The 26,936-nt window shown below is 45.3% G+C and overlaps 1 protein-coding gene across 5 annotated transcripts in view; it reads left to right on the top strand.

The window, feature by feature from the left end:
- The window catches only part of Gpat3 (glycerol-3-phosphate acyltransferase 3), a 53,791-nt gene that overhangs the window by 13,718 nt on the left and 13,137 nt on the right, over positions 1 to 26,936 (top strand). For all 5 annotated transcript variants that reach the window (XM_008770020.4, XM_039091833.2, XM_008770021.4 and 2 more), the window contains 4 exons: positions 22,137 to 22,407; positions 23,497 to 23,571; positions 24,750 to 24,839; positions 26,048 to 26,141. In XM_008770020.4, coding sequence (XP_008768242.1) covers positions 22,137 to 22,407; positions 23,497 to 23,571; positions 24,750 to 24,839; positions 26,048 to 26,141 — 530 coding nt within the window. The remainder of the gene's footprint in view (positions 1 to 22,136; positions 22,408 to 23,496; positions 23,572 to 24,749; positions 24,840 to 26,047; positions 26,142 to 26,936) is intronic.

Genomic DNA, 26,936 nt, shown 5'->3' with positions numbered 1-26,936 from the left:
AGGTTCTAACCAGAGGTTCTCAAAGTATGTTATCTACAATATATTTTACTGCTGAATGCTGATCAATAATACTGAACAAGAAACAAAAATACAGGCTGGAGAGATGGCTCAGTGGTTCAGACCAAGTAGATGACATGAATGCAGTAGCCAGTACTCGTGTTCGGTGGTTCACCACTGCCTGCAACTCCAAGGAGAGCTGATACCTCTGGCCTCACTCATGTACACATATCGACACATAATGAAAATAATAATAATGATAATAATAATAATCTGGGTGGTGGTGGTGTACACCTTTAATCCCAATGCTTAGGAGGAAGGCAAGTGGATCTTGGAGTTCAAGGCCAGCAAGACTATAGAGCAAGACAGCCAGGGCTACACAGAGAAACCTGGTAGGGAGGGAGGGGGAGAGAGAGAGAGAGAGAGAGAGAGAGAGAGAGAGAGAGAGATTTATTAAATACTTTTCTGAGGTTACTTGACTGCAGTCTTTCCTTTTCCCATGTAACACTTCTTAGCTCCTGGTAGAAGTGAGTTCAAAACCAGTCTTTGTTTATGTCTCTAAAGAAACCATTTTAGTTGGAGTGAGAATTCAGACACTAGATTCACAGGAAGTCAAATTTCATAGCAGTGAACAAGCAATGAGGAAGAAATAGATCACTGGATTAATCAGAAGGCTAAACTTTTCAGTGTTTCCGAAAGCTTGGTAGTGGTCCTCCCCCCCGCCCCATTACACTGAAGGAAGTGGGGTGCATTGTTATCCCAAGCACCCAGGATGATAGAGGCAGAGGAATAGATAGACAGTCAGGGTAATCCTTGACTAGAGCTTGAGGCTAGCCTGGGCTACATAAGACCCCCAAAGGAAAGAGTAAGAGAAAACGTGTCATAATGTAGAACAAGGCTAGCATATTTAAATTGCTATATTTAAATCAGAATGGCTGTCCTTCAGCCTGGGAAATCAGAATAAACTTTCAAACGCATGGGACATCTGCGATACCTAAGCCTGGCATGGGATCCTAAGTTCATTAAGATGTGTCCGCCTGGAGATGTCATCCACTGGGCCACTGTGACAGGTGCTAAGATAGGCGAATAAGCCAAAGACAGCGTAAGGGTATCCTCGTCTAATCGGCACTCATCCACGGCCGTGTGCTGTGTGCCTCTGCCCCACTTCTGACTCTGCTTAGGAAACCTGCACTTAGGGGGTGTGGCCCTGTTGACCCATCCTGTGTTTGGAGTCACTGGGGAAATGGTGTCACAACCCTAGACAGTAGAAGGTGACGAAACACTCAGAGCTCTCGTATGCTGGGCTGGCGCAACCTTCCGTCTGTGAAGCATCGTGTCTCTGTACTGAGGCCAACAGAAGCACAAGGCAGTGGGGAGCCAGCCAGCTCAGGCAAGGGTCACAGGCAGTGTCATGGCAGGCCTGAGCCCTGGGCGGCAGGACATTTGACATGCCCTCTGAGTTACACAGAGGTGCTGTCGGCTAGGCAGCGATGGTGACTACCCTCTTTACACTCTGCACACTGATTCCTCCTGCTGCTTTCTTACCTAATGAAACACATATTTCAGGACACATCAGGTCTCTCTCTGTACTGGCAAAGTGCCTTTCATATTCCGCACTGTTACTATGTAAGCCGTCAGCAGTTGAACCTAGGAAAATATTATCTTCATGGAGAAGTAAATCTTTTTCTGTCTTTAACCGGATTCTCTGGGCTGGCTGAAGAAAGTGGTGTCCTTGATTGAGCTCAGATATGCATATGAGTGGGATCTTCCTTGTTCTGCTTCACCATCTATAACGTTAGAGGATTTCTCAGTTTTCCGTTGTTAACATGTAGGTGAAGTTTAACCCCTTCAAGTCCTGCCACACTGGCATTCAGTTGCTGGGAATAGAACCACTCCCTTCCTCCTCTTCTTTCCGGGATGGCAAGCATCCGGCAGCCACTGAGGAGGAAGGGCGAGAGGAGGAACAGCTCCTGTGCTCCCTTCTATCACTTCAGCCACAGGCCTCTGGGATGTGATCTAACCGACATCTTAGGAACTTTCATTTTAACTTGTTATAAATAGTAAAACGCCTTTGAGACTTGGGAAATTATTATTAATTTTTAATATAAAGATTGGGTCTGGCTTGGAACTCTCTGTGTAGACCAGGCTGGCCTCAGATCCACTCGTCTCTGCCTTCTGAGTGCTGGGATTAAAGGTGTGTGCCCCCCTACCTGGCAGCCCAGAAGAGCTGCCGGCTTCCCCCTGGGAACGTGGTTGATGTCAGTGCATGGTTAGGCTTGAACTGCATCAGTGTATGCAAATCATGTTAAGTGGCACTAGGATGCTAGAATGGTTACCAGCCCATAGTCAGCTGGTCTGAGGGAAGGGCAGTGATCTGAGAGTGAGTCACACAGGCAAGTGCTGTGCTGAGCTGGGGCAGTCATATGTATGGCCCTGCCCCCGAACCTGCTTCTGGCCTTCCTAGACACTTCGAGGAATGCATGTGACCTCCATAGCTCCATCTGAAGCAACACAGGGAGATCTGGGGTTACCCAGCTTACCTAGTTTAGCTCACTGACACAGCTCTCTTAAGTTTGCACCTCAGATTCACAGCCTCTGCTCATCTAAGCCCTCAGCGAGGACGGAGTGCTCAGGTGAACCTAATGTGGTACAGAGCGTTGGTTCAGAGAGAATGGGGGTTGCCTAAGCGTTTCCTTCTTACTTTCTGTCTGGAATTCTTTCTAGGAAGCATTAGACTAAACGTCTTGGCAGACCGTAAACATTGATTACGTTACATTAATAGTCTATTAAGTCCACAGAGAATGTGGGATAATAATTTGGCCACAGAAATTTGAACACATACGAGGGAAAGTTATTAAGTTGTCTTTGATAGTCCGTTCTTTGCCTTCTGAGGTCCTAAGGATCAAACTCAGGTTTCGTGTATGTTGTTAGGCAGGTGCTGAACCGCTGTGCTGCCCCCCAGCCCAGTAGTCTGTGGAGTGTAATGAATTTAATGGAGTTCTATTATTCTATTATTATAAACCAACCCAGTCAGGTCTTGGAGGATGTGTTTGTCACATCTTGCCACTGTGACAAAAAAAAAAAAAAAAGCCTGAAATAATCAACTTAAAGGAAAAGGTTTGCTCTGCCCAACAGTGTCCAATCCTGGCTGCTTAGCCCATTGCTTTGACAACAATATATTATGGTGGAACCATGTAATACAGGAGCTGGGGGAGGCTTGTTCCTGTTGCACAGGAAGCAAAGAGAGGAGAGATGGAGAGGGGCTAGTATCTCAGTGTTTCCTCCAAGGGCTTACCTCTTGTGGTCAAATTTCCTTCTATTTGGCCCTGTCTCCTGAAGATTCCACCAACTCCCAATAACGCTATAAGCTGACGACCAAGCCAATAAGAAATAGTCCTTGGTGGGGGGACATCTTATTCAACCATAGCAGGAGATGGTTGTTTTTTTATTTTTTACTTTTCATGGCCAGATGTCTACCTGTTTTTTGGTTTTGTTAGTATTTTCCTCTTGGACAGGTGTTGCTTATCATGATGACCGGTCCATATCTGCACAGAAGTAATAAGATACCACCGTGGCCTTCTGTTTGTTTCTTTGTTTTGGGTTTCTGGTTTCTTAAGATGAGGTCTCACTGTGTAGCCTTGGTTGGCCTGGAGCTTAGTAGGGAGACCACTCAGGTCTTAGACTCACAGAGATCCGTCTGCCTCTGCCTCTGCCTCTGCCTCTGCCTCTGCCTCCCACAAGGCATTTAATCTCAGCACTTGGGAGGCAGAGTCAGCAGGATCTTGGAGTCTCAGGCCAGCCTGGGCTACAAAGTGAGTTTCAGGCCAGCCAGGAATCCACAGTGAGACCCTGTCTCTGGCTCATATATTCTTTCTACCCCTCCTTTCTCAATCTAGAGTAGGCTCCATGTGGTCAGGATGTCAGGATGGCTACTGCCTGCTTGCTCTTCTGTAAAACCCAGGTTTACTCGCCCAGAGGCGGTGCCATCATGGCGGGCTGGGCCCTCCCACATCAGCCATCCATCACTGGTAGAATGCTTGCTTAGCATGTGAGAAACCTTGGGTTTTGTTTTTTTTTCCTTGAGACAGATTTTTTTCTGTGTTGCCCTGGCTGTCTTGGAACTCACTGCATAGACAAGCCTGGGATAAAAGGTGTTGCCACCATGCCCGGCATGAGAACCCTATATTTAGCAACATAAACACACACACACACACACACACACACACACACACACACGTTAAAATTTATCACTGAGCATGATAAATATATGTATTGGAAGTGATAAGTCCTGCAGGAGAGCTGTCTTCTAGGAAGGAGACAGCAAGGTAGAACTTTTTCTGTAAAGGTGTGTGAAGTTGGGCCTGGGGAATGTGGCTTGGTTGGTAGAATGCTTGCTTAAAGTGCATGCAGCCAGCCCTGGGCTCAGTCCCCAGCCACACAGAGACTGGGTGTACATGCCTTTCCCCACTGACACACCAACTCCCTGGCCCTTTTTGAATGAGGAATCTGATAAATGACATAGGTAGTCTCATAGGAACGGAAACTAGGTACCTGCCTTAGGAGTTTGTCTCCTGCAAAACGCACCTTCCTTTAGCCTTACTGGTGTCTAGGATTGAAACCAGAGAAAGCAAGCCATGGTGGATGCCAAGTATATGACTTTGGGGCTTGTGAACTTCCACACTGTAGATGTTTTAGACTGGGAGACTTGGTCATTTCTTTGTGTGTGTGTGGTGGGCAACACAGTCTACTACTTGTAAAATACCTAGCAGCAATTCCTGCCTGGTGCCCAACAGTAGTGTGCACCCACCTGGCCAACAGGACCGTGTGCCGTCCCTCCTGTGTCCGCCCCGGATTGCTGGCTACCGTCTTACAATAGTGCATTCAGCTAATATATACAGCGTTATTAACATGGCTAAATTTTGCATCTAATAGGACTTGGTTTCCAGTTTCCAGTGGCTAGTCTGGAGAAGGAAGGGTGGAAGAGGGTAGTCCGTATGAGTAGCATGTTAGTGGAGGACACTGGCTCACAAGGAAGCATGCTCCTAAAGGAAAGGTAGAGTCAGGTTAGGCCTCTCCAACTTGTAACCCAATGAGAAGGCACTGTGTGGGTCTAGGTCTCATCTTAGAGCCAAGGATTTGCTTAACACTGAAGATAAGAGACTTATGTGTCTCTGGTTCATTAGGTTCCGCACGCCTGCGTGCCTGCTGCCCTCAGACTGATCGTGTGAAATCTTTGCCCCCCCAACAAGATGCACCTTATCTATATGAGACAAGTCTTACTAGCCCCACTCTCTGGATGGAGAAACTGTGAGGAAACTCAAGCAGCTTGATCCAGATCACACGGCAAGTCAAGGCAGTCTGAAACAGACTCCCTACCTGTCCCTGCAAAACCCACCCCCTCCCAAACGCACACGCTAGAATCCTGCTGTCCTTCTTGCTCCTCTGGTCAGCACCTACTTCTCACCCACTGGGTTGAGGCGGCTCAAAATATCTCCTCCTCTGCCTTTGTCACGGTGGCTTAACAAGAAATGCTCACTTGACCCCACTGTTGCGTGTAGTTTTAAAAACCTCTACTGCCTGAGGTGCTGTCAGCCCTTCCTGGCTTCCTTTGTTTCCATCCAGTCTAGCTCTGGACCAGCTGCAGCCTGCCCTAACTGCAGCCAGCAGCAACCCAGCTTCCTTTCCTATCCACCTTTGCTCCGGGAGGGGTCACGTCACCAGTCTACGTGCCGAGACCCTTGAGTCCCCGGATAAAACACACACACACAGCCGTCATCTTTTAACTCGCCTACTAAGCACAATTGCGGGACCCAGATACCTCCCACCTGAAAAGGTGTGCCCGCAACAATTTATTATCTCCGTTTCTCCGGCCCTAATCTTTTTGTTTTAGTCATCACTCTTTCTCTTTTATTGAACATTTTATTGATACCAGATATTGCAAATATTTGCATGACATATACAGAATAGATTTACTCTGAGCAAAGACAGATAGAGAGGTTTTAATAACTTGTGAAGCTACTAGCCTAATTTACACATCCCTGAAGGATATAAAATATAAAATCAAATGAAAAGAAGAAGCAACAAAGTATCCTAATTCATTTTTTTAACCTTTAAATTAAATTTCTTTAACCCTAAAGAAAACACAAAGTTCCTAAACCAAGAGGTTATACTCTATGATACTGTTGTATGTTGCAGGCTCTCTAAGGATTCATACTAAACCGGGATGGCTGTCTACGCTCCCGTCTCCCTTCGTATTCCGTTTCAGATGCATGTGTATATCTTACTACCTGATGCTTAGTTTTTTTTTTTAATTGGACATTTTTTATTTACATTTTAAATGTTATTGCCTTTCCCACTTTCCCAGCCCAACCCCCTCCCCTTCTTCTATAAGGGTGTTCCCCCTTCCCAACCACCCCCCCTTCCTGCCTCCCTGCCCTGACATTCCTCTACACTGGGGGGGGTGCATCCTGCCTTGGCAGGACCAATGACTTCTCCTCCCATTGGTGCCCAACAGGGCCATCCTTTGCTACATATGCAACTGGAGCCATGGGTCTGTCCATGTGTACTCTTTGCATGGTGGTTTAGTCCCTGGGAGCTCTGGTTGGTTGGTATTGTTGTTCTTAAGGGGTTGCAAGCCTCTTCAGCTCCTTCAGTCCTTTCTCTAACTTCTCCTATGAGGACCCCATTCTCAGTTCAATGGTTTGCTGCTATCATTTGCCTCTGTATTTGTCATGTTCTGGCTGAGCCTCTCAGGAGACAGATATATCAGGCTCCTGTCAGCATGCACTTCTTGGCTTCATCAATATTGTGTAGGTTTGGTGGTTGTAAGTATATGGGCTGGATCCCCAAGTAGGGCAGGCTCCGAATGGCCTTTCCTTCAATCTCTGCTCCAAACTTTGTCTCCATGTCCCTTCCTATGAATATCTTTGTTCCCCTTTTAAAGGAGTGAAGCATCTGCACTTTGGTCATCCTTCTTGAACTTCATGTGGATTGTATCTTGGGTAATTTGAGCTTTTGGACTAATATCCACTTATCAGTGAGTGCATACCATGTGTGTATTTCTGTGATTGGGTTAGCTCACTCAGGATGACATTTTCTAGTTCCATCCCTGTGCCTATGAATTTCATGAAGTCATTGTTTTTGATAGCTGAGTAGTACTCCATTGTGTAGATGTACCACATTTTCTGTATCCATTCCTCTGTTGAAGGGAATCTGGGTTCTTTCTAGCTTCTGGTTATTACAAATAAGGCTGCTATGAACATAGTGGAGCATGTGTCTTTGTTATATGATGGGGCATCTTTTGGGTATATGCCCAGGAGAGGTATAGCTGGGTCCTCAGGTAGTACTATGTCCAATTTTCTGAGGAACCTCCAGACTGGTTTCCAGAGTGGTTGTACCAGCTTGCAATCCCACCAACAATGGAGGAGTGTTCCCCTTTCTCCACATCCTTGCCAGCATCTGTTGCCATTGGAGTTTTTGATCTTAGCCACTCTGACTGGTGTGCAGTGGAATCTCAGGGTTGTTTTGATTTGCATTGCCCTGATGACTAAGGATGCTGTACATTTCTTTAGGTGCTTCTCGGCCATTCGCTATTCCTCAGCTGAGAATTCTTTCTCCTGTCCTAATCTTAGTGGCTCGTTCCACTTAGTCCATGCCAAACATCTTTGGCAACCCGCTCACAGCGGAGGCCCAAGGCTCTAGGCCTCCTGAGGCCTTACATGATTGCAATGTTCCTTTTCTTCCAAGTATGGCAGAAAAGCCCCTCTCCTTGCTGCTCCTTTTCCTTCTACGACCTGGAAGTCCCACGTGTACCTTCCACCCAGCAGATGGCTCCTGGCCTTCTTTATTGAATCAATTAGGGAACTAAACTTTAGTATCAGAACCACCTCTTACAGCCTACCTCCACCCCTTTCCTGATGCTCTGTGCACAGTCTTAAGGACCCCTGACAATGCAGTGTCTTCTGCCGTACCAGTGGAAAGGTCGGTGCTGGAGATCCTGCAGAGCTTCAGGGTAGGGCTGATGATCTTTATTTATTCCAACCCCAGGGGATAGGAACTGTGTTAGTTAAACCATGACTAGGACGACTTATAAAAAGAAGAGTTTATTTGAGCTTACTGTTTCGGAAGGATAGGAATCCATCAAGGCCCGGAGGCGTGGCGGCATGTGGCAGGCCCACAGGAGCAGCAATTATGCTTAGTGGGCAAGTTAAATGGTGGTAGAGCTAGCGCTCTCTCTCTCGCTCTCTCTCTCTCTCTCTCTCTCTCTCTCTCTCTCTCTCTCTCTGTGTCTTTTATCAGGGGATTCAAGGGTCTCGGAGCGGGCTGGTAATGTTACCCCTCCTGGAGCGAAGGTGGGTAGAAAAGGAAGTGGGCTTGGGGCTGGCTGCGCCCAACCAGGGCTAGGCTGGGTGGAACAAAGGGAGCCAGGAGGGGCTGATAGCACGGCGCCCTGGGCGAAGGCAGTGGACCACCCGGGACAAAGGCAGTAGATGCTTTCAAAACTACACGCAACATTGGGGGCAAATGAGCATTGTCTTGAACCTCAAACGTGATGCAGAGAGTGAACTGGAATGGGGTAAAGCTTTAAAGTCTTAGCCCAGCCCCAGTGACAGGCTTCTTCCAGCAGAGTGCTGCTTTATAAGATTTCCTGAACAGTGCCACCTACTGGGGGCTGACTGTTCAGATGCCTGCGTTTATAGCGGACATTTCTCATTCAAACTCCTGCAAAAATGAGTGGCTACAGTAATGGCTACAGTATGTGTCTGTGTAGTAATGATCTAATTAATTAGGCCTATCTAATGAGGCTTCCACAAATACCCAACGAACAGGGTTCAAAGAGTTCCCTGGAGGCACATCCCATTCCCGAGGATGGACTTGCCCATGATTGAGACCTTTCTGAACCTTGCCCTATGTGTTTCTTCATTTGGCTGTACATGTGTATCCTTTAAAATATCCCTCTAGTAATGGGCATTGGCAGGTTGGATGTTATCTTGGTTCTGCAGTCATTCCTACTGAGGGCTGATTCCGAGAAGGGATTGATTTTGGGTATCCCTGGTATCCTCTTAGAAGTGTCGGGGCTTCAGAATTGATATGGTCACCTGAAGTGGTTTTGTGAGACTCAACTCTTAATTCTTTGTATCTTATTTGACTCCATACCTTCATTCCAGCCCATGGGAGGAAGAGGCAGACAGATCTCCGAGTTCCAGGCCAGCTTGGTCTATAGCGAATTCCAGGACAGTCAGGGTACATAGAGAGGTCCTGTTTCAAAAAGAACATTTAGTGTTGGTCTCTCAGGTGAGTTGAGGCCAGCTTGGACAACAAGGCGAGTTCTTGGCTAGCCAGAACTCAGACCCTGTCTCTCAAAAACAAAGCAAAAAAAAATTTTTTTTTTCATTTTACAGTTGCGGACACTACAGATATGCCAAACCATAAAATCTAACATTTTTTATGGATTTGCTGGCTCATTCTGCAAGGGAACTTTCCAGATGTTTCTGTCTTGTGGAATTCTTGCTTAATTGAGTTAACTGTATCAAACAACACATTTGGTGTGGGCTGTCAGCCAGGATATCGAATGAGCTGTTAGACTGGAATTGTACCTACTAATCCAAATGCTTTTCTGTTATGCTGTGGGGTTGACTCACAACCGATGACAATGTCTAAGACCCGCCCCTTCCTTTCATGCTTCAAAACACAGGGTTCATTTCATAAGTAATACTCATATTTGGGTTAGAGAGCTCACCTTATGGTCATCATTAATTATTTTATAAATATCCTCCGCAGAGCATACAGTGATTAAAATGGAAATAGTTTTTTCTTACTCACTGTTCTCAGTAAAAGAGTAAATTTCTATTTTTTTTTGTCTTTTTTTTTTTTTTTTCCAGAGCTGGGGACCGAACCCAGGGCCTTGTGCTTGTTAGGCAAGCGCTCTACCACTGAGCTAAATCCCCAACCCAAAAGTAAATTTCTAATATGTCCATCTTAGCATGACTTTAGTATATTTTGGCTTATATAATGAAATATGATAATTTGGATGGATTAGAAGCAATAGAAATTTATTTTTCTTATTTCAGAGACTAGGTATTTCAGTTCCGTAGACAAACTTTCTTTTTTCTTTTTGCTGTGCCTTTAACTGGCAGAAGAGATAAGGGTTTTTTTTCCCTATGGTCTTTAATATTTTATATTATTAGTGTGTGTATTGGATTTAAACGGGAGCTGGATGACAACTTTTTTTAAGTTGAAAAGAAAAACACCACAGAGCACAGGACAGACAAGCTGTAAGTCTCAGCAGTTATGTGGAGGAGGAGAGTGGAGAGGGAAAAGGAAAATAACCAGGCTGTTCAAGCCATGATGGATGTCCGACAAGCAGACACATGGGAGGGAGGGGCAGCTTAATAAAAAGAGTAAGGAAGACAACGTTTCAGAAAAAAAATATACTTGGGTTCTGGTCAGCATCTGGAAGAAAGATGGAGAGGAGGAGGAGGAGGGAGATGAGGACAAGGAAGAGGAGGAGGAGGAAGGAGGAGGAGGAGGGGGAAAGAAGGAGGGGGAGGAGGATGAAGGAGAAGGAAAGGAGGAAAGGAAAAAAGAGGAGGAGAAGAGGAAGAGTGAGGAAGAGGAGGAGGGGGAGGAGGGGGGAGGAGGAGGAGGAGAAGGAGGAGGAAAAGTTGTCCCTTTTTGAGTCAGGACTCAGAAGCAGCTCATGGCTGCCTGGTCTGTGGGGGTTGGAATTCAGGGAAGGAAAAGATAGGATCTCATGAAGGGGAGAATTACCCCATCTATCTCTTTATCATGCTTTGAGATGAGCCTGCCTTCCTAGCTGTGATTGCCTTGGCCAGGTGATGGGGCTGGCTCAGCTGGACTGTTAGGCGAGCATCCGGGCAGGCATTCTAGTCTCTTGACCTCCCAACTCCCGAGTTTACCGATTTCCTGACGCTCTAACAATGATGCTTGGTTACATACTAGAGAAAGGTTTGCTACAAAATGTCAGAGGAAGAAAAATAGCTACCGGTGAAAAACGAGGCAAAGCTAGAACCTAGAAAGATGCAGATGACTTGCAATGCCAGCTGCTTCAGCCTCCAGAGCCTCCAGACGCACAATAGGCTGCTCGAGCCATCCCTCACTGAGAAGCATTGCTACCACGTCTCTGTCTCCACATACCTAGTAATCTTAGCCTGTACTGTGGCCCTGTTGGGCGTGTGTGTGTTTACATTACTTAGGTTCAACGTGGGGTGGTGTTTACCAGTACCTAAGTATTAATGAGAACCAGGTAATGTGTCATTGAATTCCAGAAATGCATACATGCAATTAATTTGAGGAAGATAGTTCTTGAGTATTTCGTGAGATGACATCATTTCGGGTGGACAAATCGATGCTGAACCTGCCTCGTGGAAATGAGTCAGAATTAGGGCGAGGAGATTTTTAAACTAGGGAAATAATCGTCCACGTACTAGTTTGCAGAAGGAAGGCAAACAGTCAGCTTGTGTAGATGGGTATAAGGAGGCATCTGTGGCTTGGTGGTTTAACCTGTGAGTGGCTGCTCCTGCCTGCGACCCCAGCACCTGGGCTGGGAGGGAAGAGAGAGGCAGATTCTGAGATCTTACGAACTAGTGAGCCCATCAGAAATGGGGAGCTTCCGGTTCAAAAGACCTCATCCCAAGGCAGCAGTAAAGGGGAGAGAACACATATGCACACGCAGACATGCGCACACGTGCACGCATGCGCGCGCGCGCGCACACACACACACACACACACACACACACACACACACACACACACACACACACAGAGCAAAACAGAAATGAGTAGGATCTGAGATGGCTATTTATCAAATCCAGGAGAAAAGGAGGGATCACTAGTGGGCAGAGCTTAGTGGGACTTAGTCTTAGAGTGGGTGGGGTTCAGTCTTAGAGTGGGTGGGGTTCAGTCTTAGAGTGGGTGGAGTTCAGTCTTAGAGTGGGTGGGGCTTAGTCACTAGTGGGCAGGGATTACTTGTTCAACTATTAGAAACTTTACTTTTTTCTTCAGGATGAAAGGTTGGCTTAAATCAAAAATGAAATCATTAAATTGTATGTAAGGGAACTCTCCTTATTGGTTAAAATGATTGGAAAACCAGACCAAGTTAGAATTAGACAGTTGAGAATTATGAACTTTGTTTAATAATGAAACTCTTTGTATTTTAAAAGAAGAATCCAGGCTGGGTTGATGGCTCACTTCTCAAGAGTGTGTATTGCTTTCTGCTTTCAAAGAAGTTCTGTTTGGTTCTTAGCACCCACATCTGGCACTTCTGGCCTCAGGGGAATCTGATGACTTGACCTCTACAAGCGCTTGAACTCCCTTGCATATACACACCTACATCACAATTATGTTAAACCTCATTTATGCCTGTGTGGATATGTGCATATAAGTGCAGGTGCCCTCATAGGACAGAAGAGGGCAAAGTCCCTGGTGCAGGGGACTGAACTCAGACTGCCAAGTTGTGGAAAGAGAGAGAGGTGCTAAGAGATAAGACGTTGAGACTAGGTAAAGAAGACACGTTCTGGTTACTTGCTTGAATACATAAAGTAATCCAGGTTATGAATTGTGTTGGTACGTGCTTTTCATCTTAGTAATTGGGAGGCAGAGGGAGGCAGATCTCTGTGAGTTCAAAGCCAGCCTGATTTACATAGGAAACCTATTCTCAGCAAACAGCACAAGATCAAAGCTTTTGCAAGATGTCACAGCATTCGTCCTCTGACAGAATGTGGCATGGCTTCAGCTACCTTGGCACCTATCAGTGTTTCGTTACAGCCCTTCCTCTTCCTGCCTCTGCAGTGACGTCGGCACAGATCTGCTTGACTGAATTAACATCCTCATTTCTGCTGACTCACACCAGCATGTGTGCTTGAGCTCATATGTCTAAAATCAGTGTGTGCTTGCAATCTTACGTTGGCCCAGCCCACAGGATCTCTTAGTGTCAGGGTGTGGTGCTGGCAGGCTTCCAATTCATATATTGCCCAGGTTTCTATGCAACGGACACATATGCATTACCTCCTTTAATCAAGCTCAATTTTAAGTCTTAAAATTTAGAAATCATATTTCAATTGATATGATTTAAAAAATATTTTATGTATGTGAGTACACTGTCGCTGTCTTCAGACACACCAGAAGAGGGCATCAGATCCCATTGCAGATGGTTGTGAGCCACCATGTGGTTGGTGGGATTTGAACTGAGGACCTCTGGAAGAGCAGTTAGTGCTCTTAACCACTGAGCCATCTCTCCAGCCCCCAACCTTTTTTTTTTTTGGACAGGGTCTCACTGTATAGTCCTGGTTGTCTTGTAAGTCCCTGTGTAGACTATATTGGCCTTGGAGTCATAAGAGATCCCCCTGCCTCTGCCTCCTGACTTGCTCTTCTTTTGTCCTTGCTTATGTAATTGGTTAAGACCACATCCCATAATGGGGGGGGGGCATCTAATCTCAAAGCAAACACAGACGTGGGGGGTCTGTTGGTGCAATGACTCTTACTGACCTGAGGGAAAGGCTATCAGGTAGGAACGACTGAGCAAAGGCAGGAGAGGAGGAGCCCAGGGAATGGTAGGAGCTCAGGAACTGACCTAATTTGACTGACAGGTGCGGCATGAGTAGGAGTAGGAGGAGATGGGAGACAGTGGGGCGGGTAGAGGTACGGTGGGGCGGGTAGAGGTATGGTGGGGCTGGAGCCATTCCTGAAGGTATAGTGACTTGAATCTGAGCGGTGAGAAGCCTTGGGCAAGAAGGCAGCACTGCAGATTCACCTTTGGGAGCAGTGAAAGCTGAAGTGAGGAGTCCCCCCTCCCTCTTCCCTTCCTCCCCTCCCTCCTCCCATCTTCCTTCCCTCCTTCCTCCCATCTTCCTTCCCTCCCTCCTCCCATCTTCCTTCCTTCCTCCCGTCTTCCCCTTTCCCCTCCTCCCTTATTCCTTCCTTCCCTCCTCCCTTATTCCTTCCCTCCCTCCTCCCATCTTCCTTCCCTCCCTCCTCCCATCTTCCTCCCCTCCCTCCTCCCATCTCCCCTCTTCCCCTCCTCCCTCTTTCCCTTCCTTCTCTCCTCCCCTCCCCTCCTCTCCCCTTCCCTTCCTTCCTCCTGCCCTCTCCCTCATTTTCCACACCTCCCTCCCATTGGAAATGGAACCTTTCGCCTCCTTCCTGCCAGCCAGACAAGTACCCAATTACTGGAAAGAGTGCACGCAGGCTAGAAAGGTGCTCTAGGAAAGGAAAGGGCGAGGGGAAGCTCAGCCAGGAAAGGATGGGAACAGGAGATAAACAGGCTGTGCCTTTTCTCTCCCACTCGTTCTTCTGCCCACGGATTCTCTTTTGGGCTTATTTTCCCTCTTAAGAAGAATAGATGTCTATCGACCTGCCTAGAAGTGAAGATACGGAGATTTTGTTTTTTTTGTTTTTTTGTTGTTGTTATCTGAAGGAGGCTATTGTGAATGGCTCACACAAAGATCTGGCACTCACGTTTAAGATATAAGATTTGGGTAATGTGGGGACGTTGTGCTTTCACAACAGTCTTCCCCATCCCGTCCCACAGCCTAGTTTCAGGCATCCTTTTATTGTATGAAACAGTTTTTTTAAAAACAGTTTTTGTGGTATATTCCTTTACACAAACACTGATAGTTTATTTGTGGTTCTGTTGATTGACACTGGGTTATTTTTAGTGTTTAACCATTGGGGACAGAGCTGCTGAGAACATTGTTGTACAGAAATCCTGGCAAATCTTTTGGTCGTAGGATAAGCAACTAACTGTCTGGCCAGTAGCATTCCGCAATGCTTGCACAGACTCTCTAGAGCACTTATCAACCATTTGGTACATTTGCTTTATGCGTCTTCCCCCCCCCCCGCCCCCCGAGGTTTACTTGTGGAGGTATTTTTTTTTTCTTTTTTTCGGAGCTGGGGACCGAACCCAGGGCCTTGCACTTGCTAGGCAAGCGCTCTACCACTGAGCTAAATCCCCAAACCCGGTATTTGTGTTTTGATTTGAGACAGGACATTAATCTTCCTTCCTGAGCCTCCAGAGTGGAGATTTTAGCTGTCAGCCACCCACCGTATCCACGTACGGAAGGTTGAACTATCTTTAAAACTCAAATTAATTGTAAATCAAGCGAATACAGGACTCTGAAAGTTTAGAATTTACACCTAAGTAATAGCGTGTGCTGGGCTGGAGAGCTGACTCAGCAGTTTGGGGAGTACTTAACTGCTTGGTCAGAGTTCAGTTCCCAGCACCCACACCAGACAGCTCACAACTGTGACCTCAGCTCTAGGGGCCTGAGCATCTTCTTTTGGCCTCCACAGTCACCTACACTCTCATGGCCTGGTGTGCACAGAACTCTGGGTTCAGTTCCCAGCACTGCATAAGCTAGCAGGGGTGGCTCATGTCTGTGATCATCCGTGCAAGGCTGGAGGTAGGAGGATCAGGAGGTGGTCATCAAAAAGTACTCGGGAAGTGATTACCGGAAACTCCAAGAGTCACTGTGAGGCAAGCAGAGCCGGTGCCTAACTAAGCCCTGAGGGTGAGACTTGACTGGTGGCCCCCGAGGGATGCTTTGGGTGTGGTTGAGTCTGGGGCCCATCCCTGCTGTGTTACTGCTAAGTCATTGTGAACAGGGGTGGGGAAAGGTGGACTGGGGCCTGCTCTTTGCCTGTGTAGCTGGTGCAGTGAGTCACACACCAATGTTCACAGAGACAGATAGCCGGGAGAATGATAAGACCAATGACAAGTCACTGGATCTCTGCCGAGCCGCTCCCTTGGTATTAAGTCCTTCTGTTCTTCAATCCCAGCAGGCCTTCATCTTTCTCCCCAGCTCTAACGTACAGCTGTGCATTGAATTGTTTTCTCTCAGTCTGTTTAAAATCGAGCATATCTGTGGGGCAGAAGGAAGCTGGGTTTTTATAGGGAGTGACCCTTACTCAGACCACAAGTAGGAGGATCCTCCCATACCGGAAAAGGGGCTTTGTAGTTGGTTTGGGGGTGGGTACTCCTCTCTGCCCAACTTGCTCAAAAACTGCAGGTGAAATAGGACAGTATATGTAGGAAATTAAAAACGCACAATATATTGTATTTGCAAAGATAATTCTTTTTCATTAAGAGCAGTCGCAACCCTTTGATATAGTTCCTCATGTTGTGTTGACCCTAGACACAACATTATTTTCATTGCTACTTTGTCACTTTAATTTTGCTACTGTTAAGAACTGTAACATAAGGGCGGGAGAGATGGCTCAGTGGTTAAGAGCACTGACTGCTCTTCCAGAGGTCCTGAGTTCAAATCCCAGCAACAACATGGCAGCTCACAACCATCTGTAACGGGATCTGATGCCCTCTTCTGGTGTGTCTGAGAAGAGAGACAGTGTACTCACATAATGTAAAATAAATAAATGTTCAAACAAAGAATTGTCATATAAATATCTGTGTTTTCAATGGTCTTAGGCGAAGCTTGTTAAAGGGTCTTTCGATCACCAAGGGGTCACAACTCACAGGTTAAGAAACACTGATCTTGATTGATTAAGAAACGGGTCATTACCAGTTCCCAGAAGGTTCGAATGCCCTCCCCTTCTACTGGAGGGGACAGTACATTTGACAAATCCATAGCAGATTTACTTTTAAATATTTCCACAGAAACAATGTTAGGATAGGAGATTGCCTACTTTCAAAAATTTTTTTGAGACAGGGTCTCGGGTAACGCTCACTTTACCTCACGGTGCAGCTGAGAATGCTGTTAGACTCCCACCCGCCTGGGGGGCGCTAGGATTGCAGGCATGTGGCCCCCCTTCCACTCTTTAAACATTTCCTGTCAGTTGCAATTTCAATCTTATGTGTATTCATGCTTTGCCTGCACACCACTTATACCTGGTACCCAAGGAGGCAAGAAGGCAACATTGTTTCTCCCAAGACTGGAGCTACAGCGAGAGCCTCTGATTGGGTGCTGGGTATTGACGTCAGTCCTGTGGGGGACTGGCCGTCTCTCTAGCTGGTCTCACCTTTCTGTGATCTGAGGATCAGACCTACAGCTCTTCTGATCCAAGCCAGGACTGTACTGGCTGAGCTGGTTTCTTGATCAACCAAGATTTCAGTGGGAGGGCGTTTGGAATAATGGGCTTCTGACCTTCCAAATGTGGGTAGGTTAAGGGTCTACTTGTGTGTTAATTACCGCGTCCTCTTTCGGGCGGCAGTAGACCCGATTTTCTTGATTGGTTGCTTAGAAAGTTCCCTTTATAAGCAGGGAACAGAACACTACTGTGATTTATAACCGGGTAGTTATTCCAAAAGTTCCCTCAGCTAATTTAGAGTTAATTATGGTTAAGATGGTTTGAGCCTCTGCCTCCGTTTCTACAGGCCTTTCACATGTGCCGTTATTTATGTAGCGCTGACTTGTTAAAGGCAGGAGGCCACGGGCAGCTTGTGCAATTAATCTCTTGCATGAGACACAGAGCTAGCTTTAATTTTCTTTTCATGCAAGAGCAATGGTCTCTGTTGGCTCAGCCCGAGCATTCGGTGTAAGGACAAAGTTCACACATTCATGACTTTATTTTCTGAAACTGAGCTGTAAAGTTAAAGGAAAAATTTCCTAGAACAAATCTGACAGATGGAATCACTTCATGGAGTGTGGATCTGAAATATCAGGATTAATCTGTTAAGAATAGACTTTCTTTAAAAATCATTACTATTATTTTATTTTATGTGCCTGAGAGTTTTACCTGCGTGCATATTTGTGTACCATGTGTATGCCAGTCCCCTTGGAGGCCAGAGGAGTGTCAGATGCCCTGGATGGAGTTTTACATAGATGCTTGTAAGATGCCTGTGGGTGCTGGAAATGGAACCTAGGTCTTCTAGTGGAGCAGCCGGTGTCCTTAGCCACCGAGCCATCTCTCCACCCGCTCCTGGTTTTCTTAATGATAGTGTAAGAATTAATTTCATGTGTGTATATGAGTGGTAAATTTCGGTCCCCTTCTAGGACACTCTTAGGTGCTCAAAGAAATATTTCCATCTTTCTAACTTCTAATTGGATGCCCGACACATAGTTTTTCAATGTAAATTGATTACATTAGTTTTTTTTTCTGTTTATAATTTGGCAAATTGGATGCATACGTTTGACCTGCAATGGTTACCATATCTCAGCAGGAAGGAAGAGTTGCGATTTGAGGAGTCCCTCCTTTTAGCACCTACTTATCAATAGAATTCACCCTCATATATTGTGTATCTGTTGACATTGCACCTTAGTGGTAGCTGCTTGTTCACAATACAGATGTATTTTCCTGTTGTGGTTAGTACACAGACACACACACACACAGATATATATATCTACATACATACATACACACAGATATACATACATACACATATATACATATAAACACACATACATACATACACACATACATACACACAGATATACATATATACACATACATACACATATATACACACATACATACACACAGATATACATACATACACATATATACATATAAACACACATACATACATACACACATACATACACACAGATATACATACATACATATATATACACATACATACACACATACAAACATACATACACACATACACACAGATATACATACATACACATATATACACATATACATACACACAGATATACATACATACATGCATATGCACACATATACACATATACATACACACAGATATACATACATACATGCATACATATGCACACATATACACACAACATACATACATACACATATATACACACATACATACACACAGATATACATACATATATACATATATACACATATATACACATACATACATATACATACACACAGATATACATACAGACATGCATACATATGCACACATATATACACACATACATGTTTCTCCTGTGTATTATTATACGTGTGTTCAGCATCCGGTCAACAATAACACCCTGAGATATGGGAGGCTTATGTATTTAAAGTTGCCTAAAGATCTGACATGTTAATGTGCTATAGGAGCTTGGGTTGAATGGTTGAATCTGGGATCAGGAAAAAATTGGTTTAAAGGATCCTATTGGGACATTGTGAAACAGCCTTGCATTAGTGCCAAACGCTTTGATTTTGACACAGTTGTTCTGGTTAAATGTCCTGGAGAAATGTCTGTTGGGAGATAAAGAGCGTGTTGCGTACAACTCATTCTAAGTGGGCCAGAAAGAGTTATTTTTATACACAGAGCTAGGACAACAAAGCAAACGTGGCAGAGGGAGGTAGTGACACATCCGCACAGCCTTTCTATGAATCATGTGTTTTATGACAGATCTTCTCTGAGTGGAGTCCCTGAGTCATACTCTGGATGTTTGGTTCTCCTCCGCAGTGCTGAATGGGTTCCCAGTACAGTTATATTAATCATATTCCTTCTGTTCCCATTCTCAGAGCACTGGGATCATCCTGTGCTGGTGGAATTGACCCTCTCTTGGTTTACTGGAGCTGGACGTCTTTCAGAGTATCCGGTCAAAGGCTGCATTCCTACCACTTTCTCGGCCTTTTCTCTCACTGAGCTTGGAAGTTCATTTTCCTGCTCATTTTATTTTGCACATCTTTTTTAAAAGATTTACTCATTTATTTTATGTATACGAGTACACTGTAGCTGTCTTCAGACACACCAGAAGAGGGCACCAGATCCCATTACAGATGGTTGTGAGCCACCATGTGGTTGCTGGGATTTGAACTCAGGACCTCTGGAAGAGCAGTCAGTGCTCTTAACCGCTGAGCCATCCCTCCAGCCCTATTTTGCAAACCTTAGCATATTCTGCAATTTTTTTCTTTGTTGATTTTGTGTCATCACGGTTGTCCACACACATACTTTTGAAAGATACTTAACTAAAAAATTTAGGGGGTTGGGGATTTAGCTCAGTGGTAGAGCGCTTGCCTAGCAAGCGCAAGGCCCTGGATTCGGTCCCCAGCTCCAGAAAAAAAGAAAAAAAAATTTTAGGGTTGCATTGCATTTTATTGAGAGTTGGCAGCGAACAAACTAGGTCCCGGGGCAGAAGAAATATTGCAGATCAGGTGTGGGTTTGGAAGCCTGACTTCTCTAGTTAAGTTACATAATCAGCTCAAAAGTTGTGTTGGCTCATTTTTGGCCTTTCTGAGAAACGATATTTTAGGAGGTATATCTTCTGTCCCTGGTGTATTTCATTCAGAGATTTGCTGAATAGCTCGCACTTTCTTCCCACTGTAGATGTTTAAGAAATCTATATATTGCTAAATAATGAAACTGTTGCACTGCCAAGTATTGGGCAGTACTTGGGTAGAGCGCTTTGCCTGAGTGGCATTGCAGAGTCTGTGGAGCAAGAGGGTGACTTGGTAGGGACACTGCTTTGGACTGTCCACTGGCACCATTAAAAGCAAGAAAGATTTGACCTACCTTCTTAAAAAAAAAAAGACAATCCAATAGGCATTTGAGAGTTTGCTTTATTGTTCTAATTATTTTGGTTAACTTTATGATTATAATTAAGTTATTATACAAAACCACATATGTATTCTCCCTCACCCTCTCCCTCTCCCAGCCCCTTCACCCTCCCCTCCTCTTAGATTCCAAAGCATTATCCCTGTAAAGAAACTAAAAATGTTTCCTTTTTGTTATATAAAGATGCCCACCGTGGAGCTGGTGACTGTCTTAAACACAGTCTGGCTTTCAATTTCCAGTCATTCTTCCTTCTTCCCCTGCTGTGTTCAGAACCCAGAGCAGCTGGGATTTGACCTGACTGGTGCTATGTAGAAAGGACAAATACAAGGACAGACATACAGGACACTTGGAATGATGGGGGGAAGTTACTGGGCAACCACAAGAACCACAGGGAACCTCAGGCACTGGGAGTTAGCTAGCTTTGGTAGTCGGTCTCAGGTTGCTGTCCTCTGGGAGGAGGACGTGGTTGCCAGTATTCACGTGCCCTGGCCATCACTTGGGCAGAGAAAGACTTTGCCAGCCTCTGAGCCTCACTCCAGGAAGGCTTTGCCAGTGTCTGTAGGTCTGCGGGCATTAGTGTCCTTGACACAGCTATGCCCATGCCAGCAGTACACACACACTGAGGACTTCCGGGGCTCTGCACACTCCCCCAGGGCATCCTGCTGTCATTCCTTCAGAAAATCAAAAGGAAAGAGATACATCCCAGTCTCTCCATTTCTGGTAAACTTGCTTTGAAAACTTCAATTATTTTCTTTCTGGAAAGTAGTCTCGGCAGAGAAGAAAATCTAACGCCATTGCCCAAAGAGAATCATAGTTTCTTCCTTGTGTTTTGTTCCTACAGACATATATTTCACATATATTTTAGGTATGTTTAGGCTCTTGTCTTTTTTCACTTGATACTAGACCTTCACTAACGGTGGTGTTATGCACCACTGTCTGGGTAGAGTGCTGCAGTGAATGTCTTCCCTACATCTCTTAGGAAACTTCCTAAGGGTGGGATTACTAGTCCTCAGCAGAACACTTTAGTCCTTTCCTGGTGAGTTACTTTTAAAACCAGCAGCAAGTCATTCTGTTCTACATAAGGGAGATATGAGAGTACCACTTCAGTCACCAGATTTTATGACTGACTCAAGCACATCTGTTTAACAAAGTATCTGTTCAAGTATCTATTTTCTAAAGTATCTATCTTTTTATTAACACATTTACTCCTATCAATGCAGTTGTGCTGTGCTTATTTTTCTGAAACAGCTTGTGGTTTTGCTTTGGGACAGGGTCTCGTGAAGCTCTGACTGGACTGGAGTTCACTACGTAGACCAGGCTAGCCTCAAACCCATAGATAGAGATCTGTCTGCCTCTGCTTCCTGAGTGCCAGTATATAAAGCATACAGTTTTTTGATTAAGTAACTTTAGGTAGTAATGAGGATTCAGCTTATGGCCTTATGTAGGCTGGACCAGCATTCCGTCACTGAGCATATATATACCCCAGCCTCAACATAGTTTTTATGACGTCACGGGTGGAGGCTGTCTGAGATGTTGTGACTTCCTCTCTTCCCACTGTGACTGCGGCTCTAACGTCTCTACGTCGTTGTTCACTAAGCTTGTGTTCTGTATTCTGTGAAGTTAATGTTGCCCCTTCGGTCAATTGCTCTGTGCTCCAATGGCATTTTCTCATGTCCCGATGCTTTCTTTTAAGGTATTATCCAAAGAGATGAGTCACCCATGGAAAAAGGGCTCTCCGGTCTTCGAGGAAGGGACTTCGAGCTCTCCGATGTGTTTTATTTCTCCAAGAAGGGGTTGGAAGCCATTGTGGAGGATGAAGTGACCCAGAGGTTCTCCTCCGAGGAGCTAGTATCATGGAATCTCCTCACAAGAACCAATGTCAACTTTCACTACATCAGTCCAAAGCTCACCATCGTGTGGGTGCTGGGCGTCCTCGTACGCTATTGCTTCCTGCTCCCTCTGAGGTAAGTCAGTCGCTGGCTTCGATGGCATTCAGTTTAGACTTCCTTTTCATCACGTATTTAGCGGCTGCTTAAGAGAATTGTGGAATGGATTCCACCTCTGGCCAGTGAGGAAACACCATCACATCCCATGTTGGTACGGCAATGTGTTAACTATCCACATCTTTTACATCGTTTTTTCTTCTAAATGAAGATGTGCCTCCAAATCTCTCTCTCTCTCTCTGAGTGTGTGTGTGTGTGTGTGTGTGTGTGTGTGAGAGAGAGAGAGAGAGAGAGAGAGAACATCTAACTCTGAGTGTGTGTGTGTGTGTGTGTGTGTGTGTGTGTGAGAGAGAGAGAGAGAGAACATCTAACTCTGAGTGTGTGTGTGTGTGTGTGTGTGTGTACATCCAGCTGGGTGTGTGTGTGTGTGTGTGTGTGTGTGTGTGTGTGTGTGTGAGAGAGAGAGAGAGAGAGAGAGAGAGAGAGAGAGAGAGAGAGAGAGTTCCTTCATGTCCTAACACTGTACCTAGGACTGTCTTTTGGACGTTGTTGCAGCTGTGACGAACAGTGAGGCTCAGGACTGTATATAAACTGTTGCTAGAACCTTAACCCAGTGCTCCCAGAGCCCGAAGATGCATAGGATTATCTGTTGACGTTTGGAAAGGAAATACTAGAAGCTTTAATTTGCCTTGTTTATCTGATGGGTTTTTTTTTTTTTGTTGTTGTTGTTTGTTTTTTTTTTTTTTTTTGAGACAGGGTCTCATGTGGCTCAGGGTGGCCTTGAACTTGCTCTACAGCCTAGAATGATCTTTTGAACACGCAGTTCTCCTGTCTTTTTTACCTCCAAATGCTGAGATTACCAGCATGTGTCCCCATGGAATAATTATTAGAACCTGCCATCTTTTTATCTTCCTCTCAAAATGTATCGGAGAACAATCTATAGAATCCTGTCAGAGCTGATCGATTTACTGACCCCTTTCATTGCTGCACTGTACATCACAATGCTCTACAAGTTGCAGTTTCACCGTTTGTGAGCCTATGAGTGACTTCTTCAGGTTCTAGACCTACTCTCCGGGGAACGTCTGTGGTAGCCTTTCTTTTCTCTTTCAGGGTGACCCTGGCTTTCATTGGGATCAGCTTGCTGATTATAGGAACAACACTGGTTGGCCAGCTTCCGGACAGCAGGTAACCTGTCTCCCTCCATCCAGCCATAAGCAGGACTGTCTTCTTTCCCTAGCTGTGTCTACAAAGCTCGTGTTTAGTCTCTCTCACATCATCTTCATAGTCTTTGACTTTTCATTATACTTTGGTTCAAACTGGAAGTACTTTCTCAAAGGAGAAATGACGGGATAAAAGGAAGTAGAGTGAGGGACCCAGAGGGAGTGGGAGAGCCTCAGAGAGAGAAAGAGACAGACAGACACAGAGACAGAGACAGAGACAGATCCAGAGACAGAGACAGACCCAGAGACAGAGACAGACCCAGAGACAGAGACAGACCCAGAGACAGAGACAGACACAGAGACAGAGACAGAGACAGACCCAGAGACAGAGACAGACCCAGAGACAGAGACAGAGACAGAGACAGACACAGAGACAGAGACAGAGACAGACTCAGAGACAGAGACAGAGACAGACTCAGAGACAGAGACAGACTCAGAGACAGAGACAGAGACAGACTCAGAGACAGAGACAGACACAGAGATAGAGACAGACACAGATACAGACACAGATACAGACACAGACACAGAGACAGAGACAGAGACAGACCCAGAGACAGAGACAGACTCAGACACAGAGACAGAGACAGACTCAGAGACAGAGACAGACTCAGAGACAGAGACAGACACAGAGATAGAGACAGACACAGATACAGACACAGATACAGACACAGACACAGAGACAGAGACAGACACAGAGACAGAGACAGACTCAGAGACAGAGACAGAGACAGACTCAGAGACAGAGACAGACTCAGAGACAGAGACAGACACAGAGATAGAGACAGACACAGATACAGACACAGATACAGACACAGACACAGAGACAGACACAGAGACAGACACAGACACAGATACAGACACAGACACAGAGACAGAGATAGAGAGAGCCTAGAAAGCTGAGCCCAAAGAACCTCCACTGTCCTTGGTGAGGACTTCCTTATAGTCCAGCATAGTTCCTATTAGAATCTTGTCTAATTCTCTTGGTACACTTTGGGCCTTCAATAGCAAATGCATTTACTGAGCCGGCAAGCATCAAACCGCCGTTCAGTGTAGCAGAACGAAGGATGCTGCTGTGACGGGCACGCTGAAGCTCTTTCTGGGTTTCTTAGGAGGAATAATAAAAATGATTTCTTCCTCCTTCAGCCTCAAGAACTGGCTGAGTGAACTGGTGCACCTGACCTGCTGCAGGATCTGTGTTCGCTCCCTGTCTGGCACCATCCATTACCATAACAAGTGAGTGTCTGGTCCAGGGCTGCCCTGCTTCAGGCAGGTCCAGCAGGGGTGACACGGGCTGGGAGGAGGTGGGGAGGCAGCTTGAGATCTGAGAACTTAGTCTGCATTCACCATCGCCTTTTGAGGTGCTTCAGACATAGCAAAGTGTTGTGCTTCCAGAAGGAATATAAAAGTAACGCTGAGTAGCGCGCATAGACAGCTGCGCTGAGTGGGGCGAGCTTCTGTCATCGGTGATTCCTGGTGTGGGCACTGCTCTTATTGGCTAGATGAAAAGCGGAAACTCTTTGTCTGGATGCTAAGGGTGGTTCCAAGTCAGGCTTTGAGTTGGATCTGTCTCTTTTGAAGAAGATGCCGTCAGCAGCAGAGGCTGAAGACTTGTCCACACTTAGTCTCCCTGTTTGTAAAGTTCTCTATTTGGTTCTTAAGATAAAATACTTAATTCTGTTCTTTTTACACCAAACAGAAAATACAAGTAGCTAGGCAAAGTCATCTACTAAATGAAAGTGATTATGACTGCTTTTGAATTTATTTTTTATCTTAATTTGATGTTATTAAATAACAGTGTCATCATCACCACCACCACCATTATTATTATTATTATTATTATTATTATTATTATTATTATTATTATTATTGAGATAAGACCTTGCCTCATAGCCCTGACTGTCGGAGCTCATTAAGTAGTACCAGTGAACTTCCACAATCTCCTTCCCTTGGCCTCCTAAGTGCTGAGATCGTGGACTCCAGCCACCCTGCCCGGCAATAACACCGTAATTGTAAAACTTCCAAAGCGAGCTCTTTCCACCCTGATCCAGTCTTTCTGTTTCCTATAGGAGGGAACATTTTGTCATTTGGTTTGACCAGGTGTCTATCAACAAAGGGCTCCTTACATTTTTTTAAATTGGCCGAGTATGGTGGTCAACTCCATAATCCTAGCACCTGGGCCACCAGAGATCCAGTCTCAACAGCATAATATTGTACTAAGAGCCACCAACATAAATAAAAAATAATTCATAAGTAAAACATGAATTATAGAGGGAATGTCATAGCTCCTACCCAACTCCTATTGCATGGGGATAATGTTTTAAAGATTTTCTTTGTAGGTACACAGGGCCTATGCGCTTTAAGTAAGACAAGTCTGTCCATGCTGTTCTGTAAACTAGCGAGTGTTTCCTGAGGCACAGTGCTTACCGTTGTTTTAATTGCAGGCAGTACAGACCCCAGAAGGGAGGCATCTGTGTCGCCAATCACACCTCTCCCATCGATGTCTTAATCTTGGCGACGGATGGATGTTATGCCATGGTAAGAGCAGCTCACGAGTGCTTCACGCATGCGTGCTTGCTTGATTGCAAACTAGAAAGCCTGTCTCTTATTAGGAATTTGCCTGAGACACAGCCGCACAGGCTGAGCAATATATTTACCCAAGGAACAAACAATGCAAAGAAGATCACTGTGGGGCTGGAGGAATGGCTCAGTGGTTAAGAGCACTGGCTGCTCTTCCAGAGGTCCTGAGTTCAAATCCCACCAACCACATGGTGGCTCACAACCATCTGTAATGGGATCTGATGCCCTTTTCTGGTGTGTCTGAAGACAGGGATATTGTACTTATACATAACAAATAAAATAAATCTTTAAAAAAAAAGAAATAAAATTACTGTGATAGCTGAGGTGGAGGGATGCCTCGCTGAAACGCAGGTCTCCTTTGGCAGAGTGTGGTAGAGTTGATCCTGCTCGGAACATCCCAGCCAGTGTTTAAGTACGCTGTAAAAATTAAAGTCATCTTTTTCAGAGACTTCTGCCACCAATTAGTTCTCTCTTCAGAAAGATAAGTGCAATTAAAAAAGAACCTGTTTCTTCAGTGAAGATCTGGCAAGGAAGCCAGAGTGTTTGTGCCACAGACAAGTTCTCAAACTTGTCTACAGCGTTCAAAGAAGAGAAAAGAGCAGAAAACTTAACAACCACCACAGAGTCCACAGCAAAACCACATCCCCATGCGTCCTTTGCTGGGCATGAAGAGAAACCACATTCCATCCGGTGCTTCCCCTCTGTCTTGTTTTCTGTTGCTCCAACAGTTTGCTTTGGCATTTCACCTGCTGG

This window comes from Rattus norvegicus, chromosome 14 (genome assembly GCF_036323735.1).
Source record: "Rattus norvegicus strain BN/NHsdMcwi chromosome 14, GRCr8, whole genome shotgun sequence".
NCBI classification, from domain to species: Eukaryota; Metazoa; Chordata; class Mammalia; order Rodentia; family Muridae; genus Rattus; species Rattus norvegicus.
The sequence above is the reverse complement of the archived record's forward strand: the minus strand, read 5'-3'. Positions and strand labels throughout refer to the sequence as shown.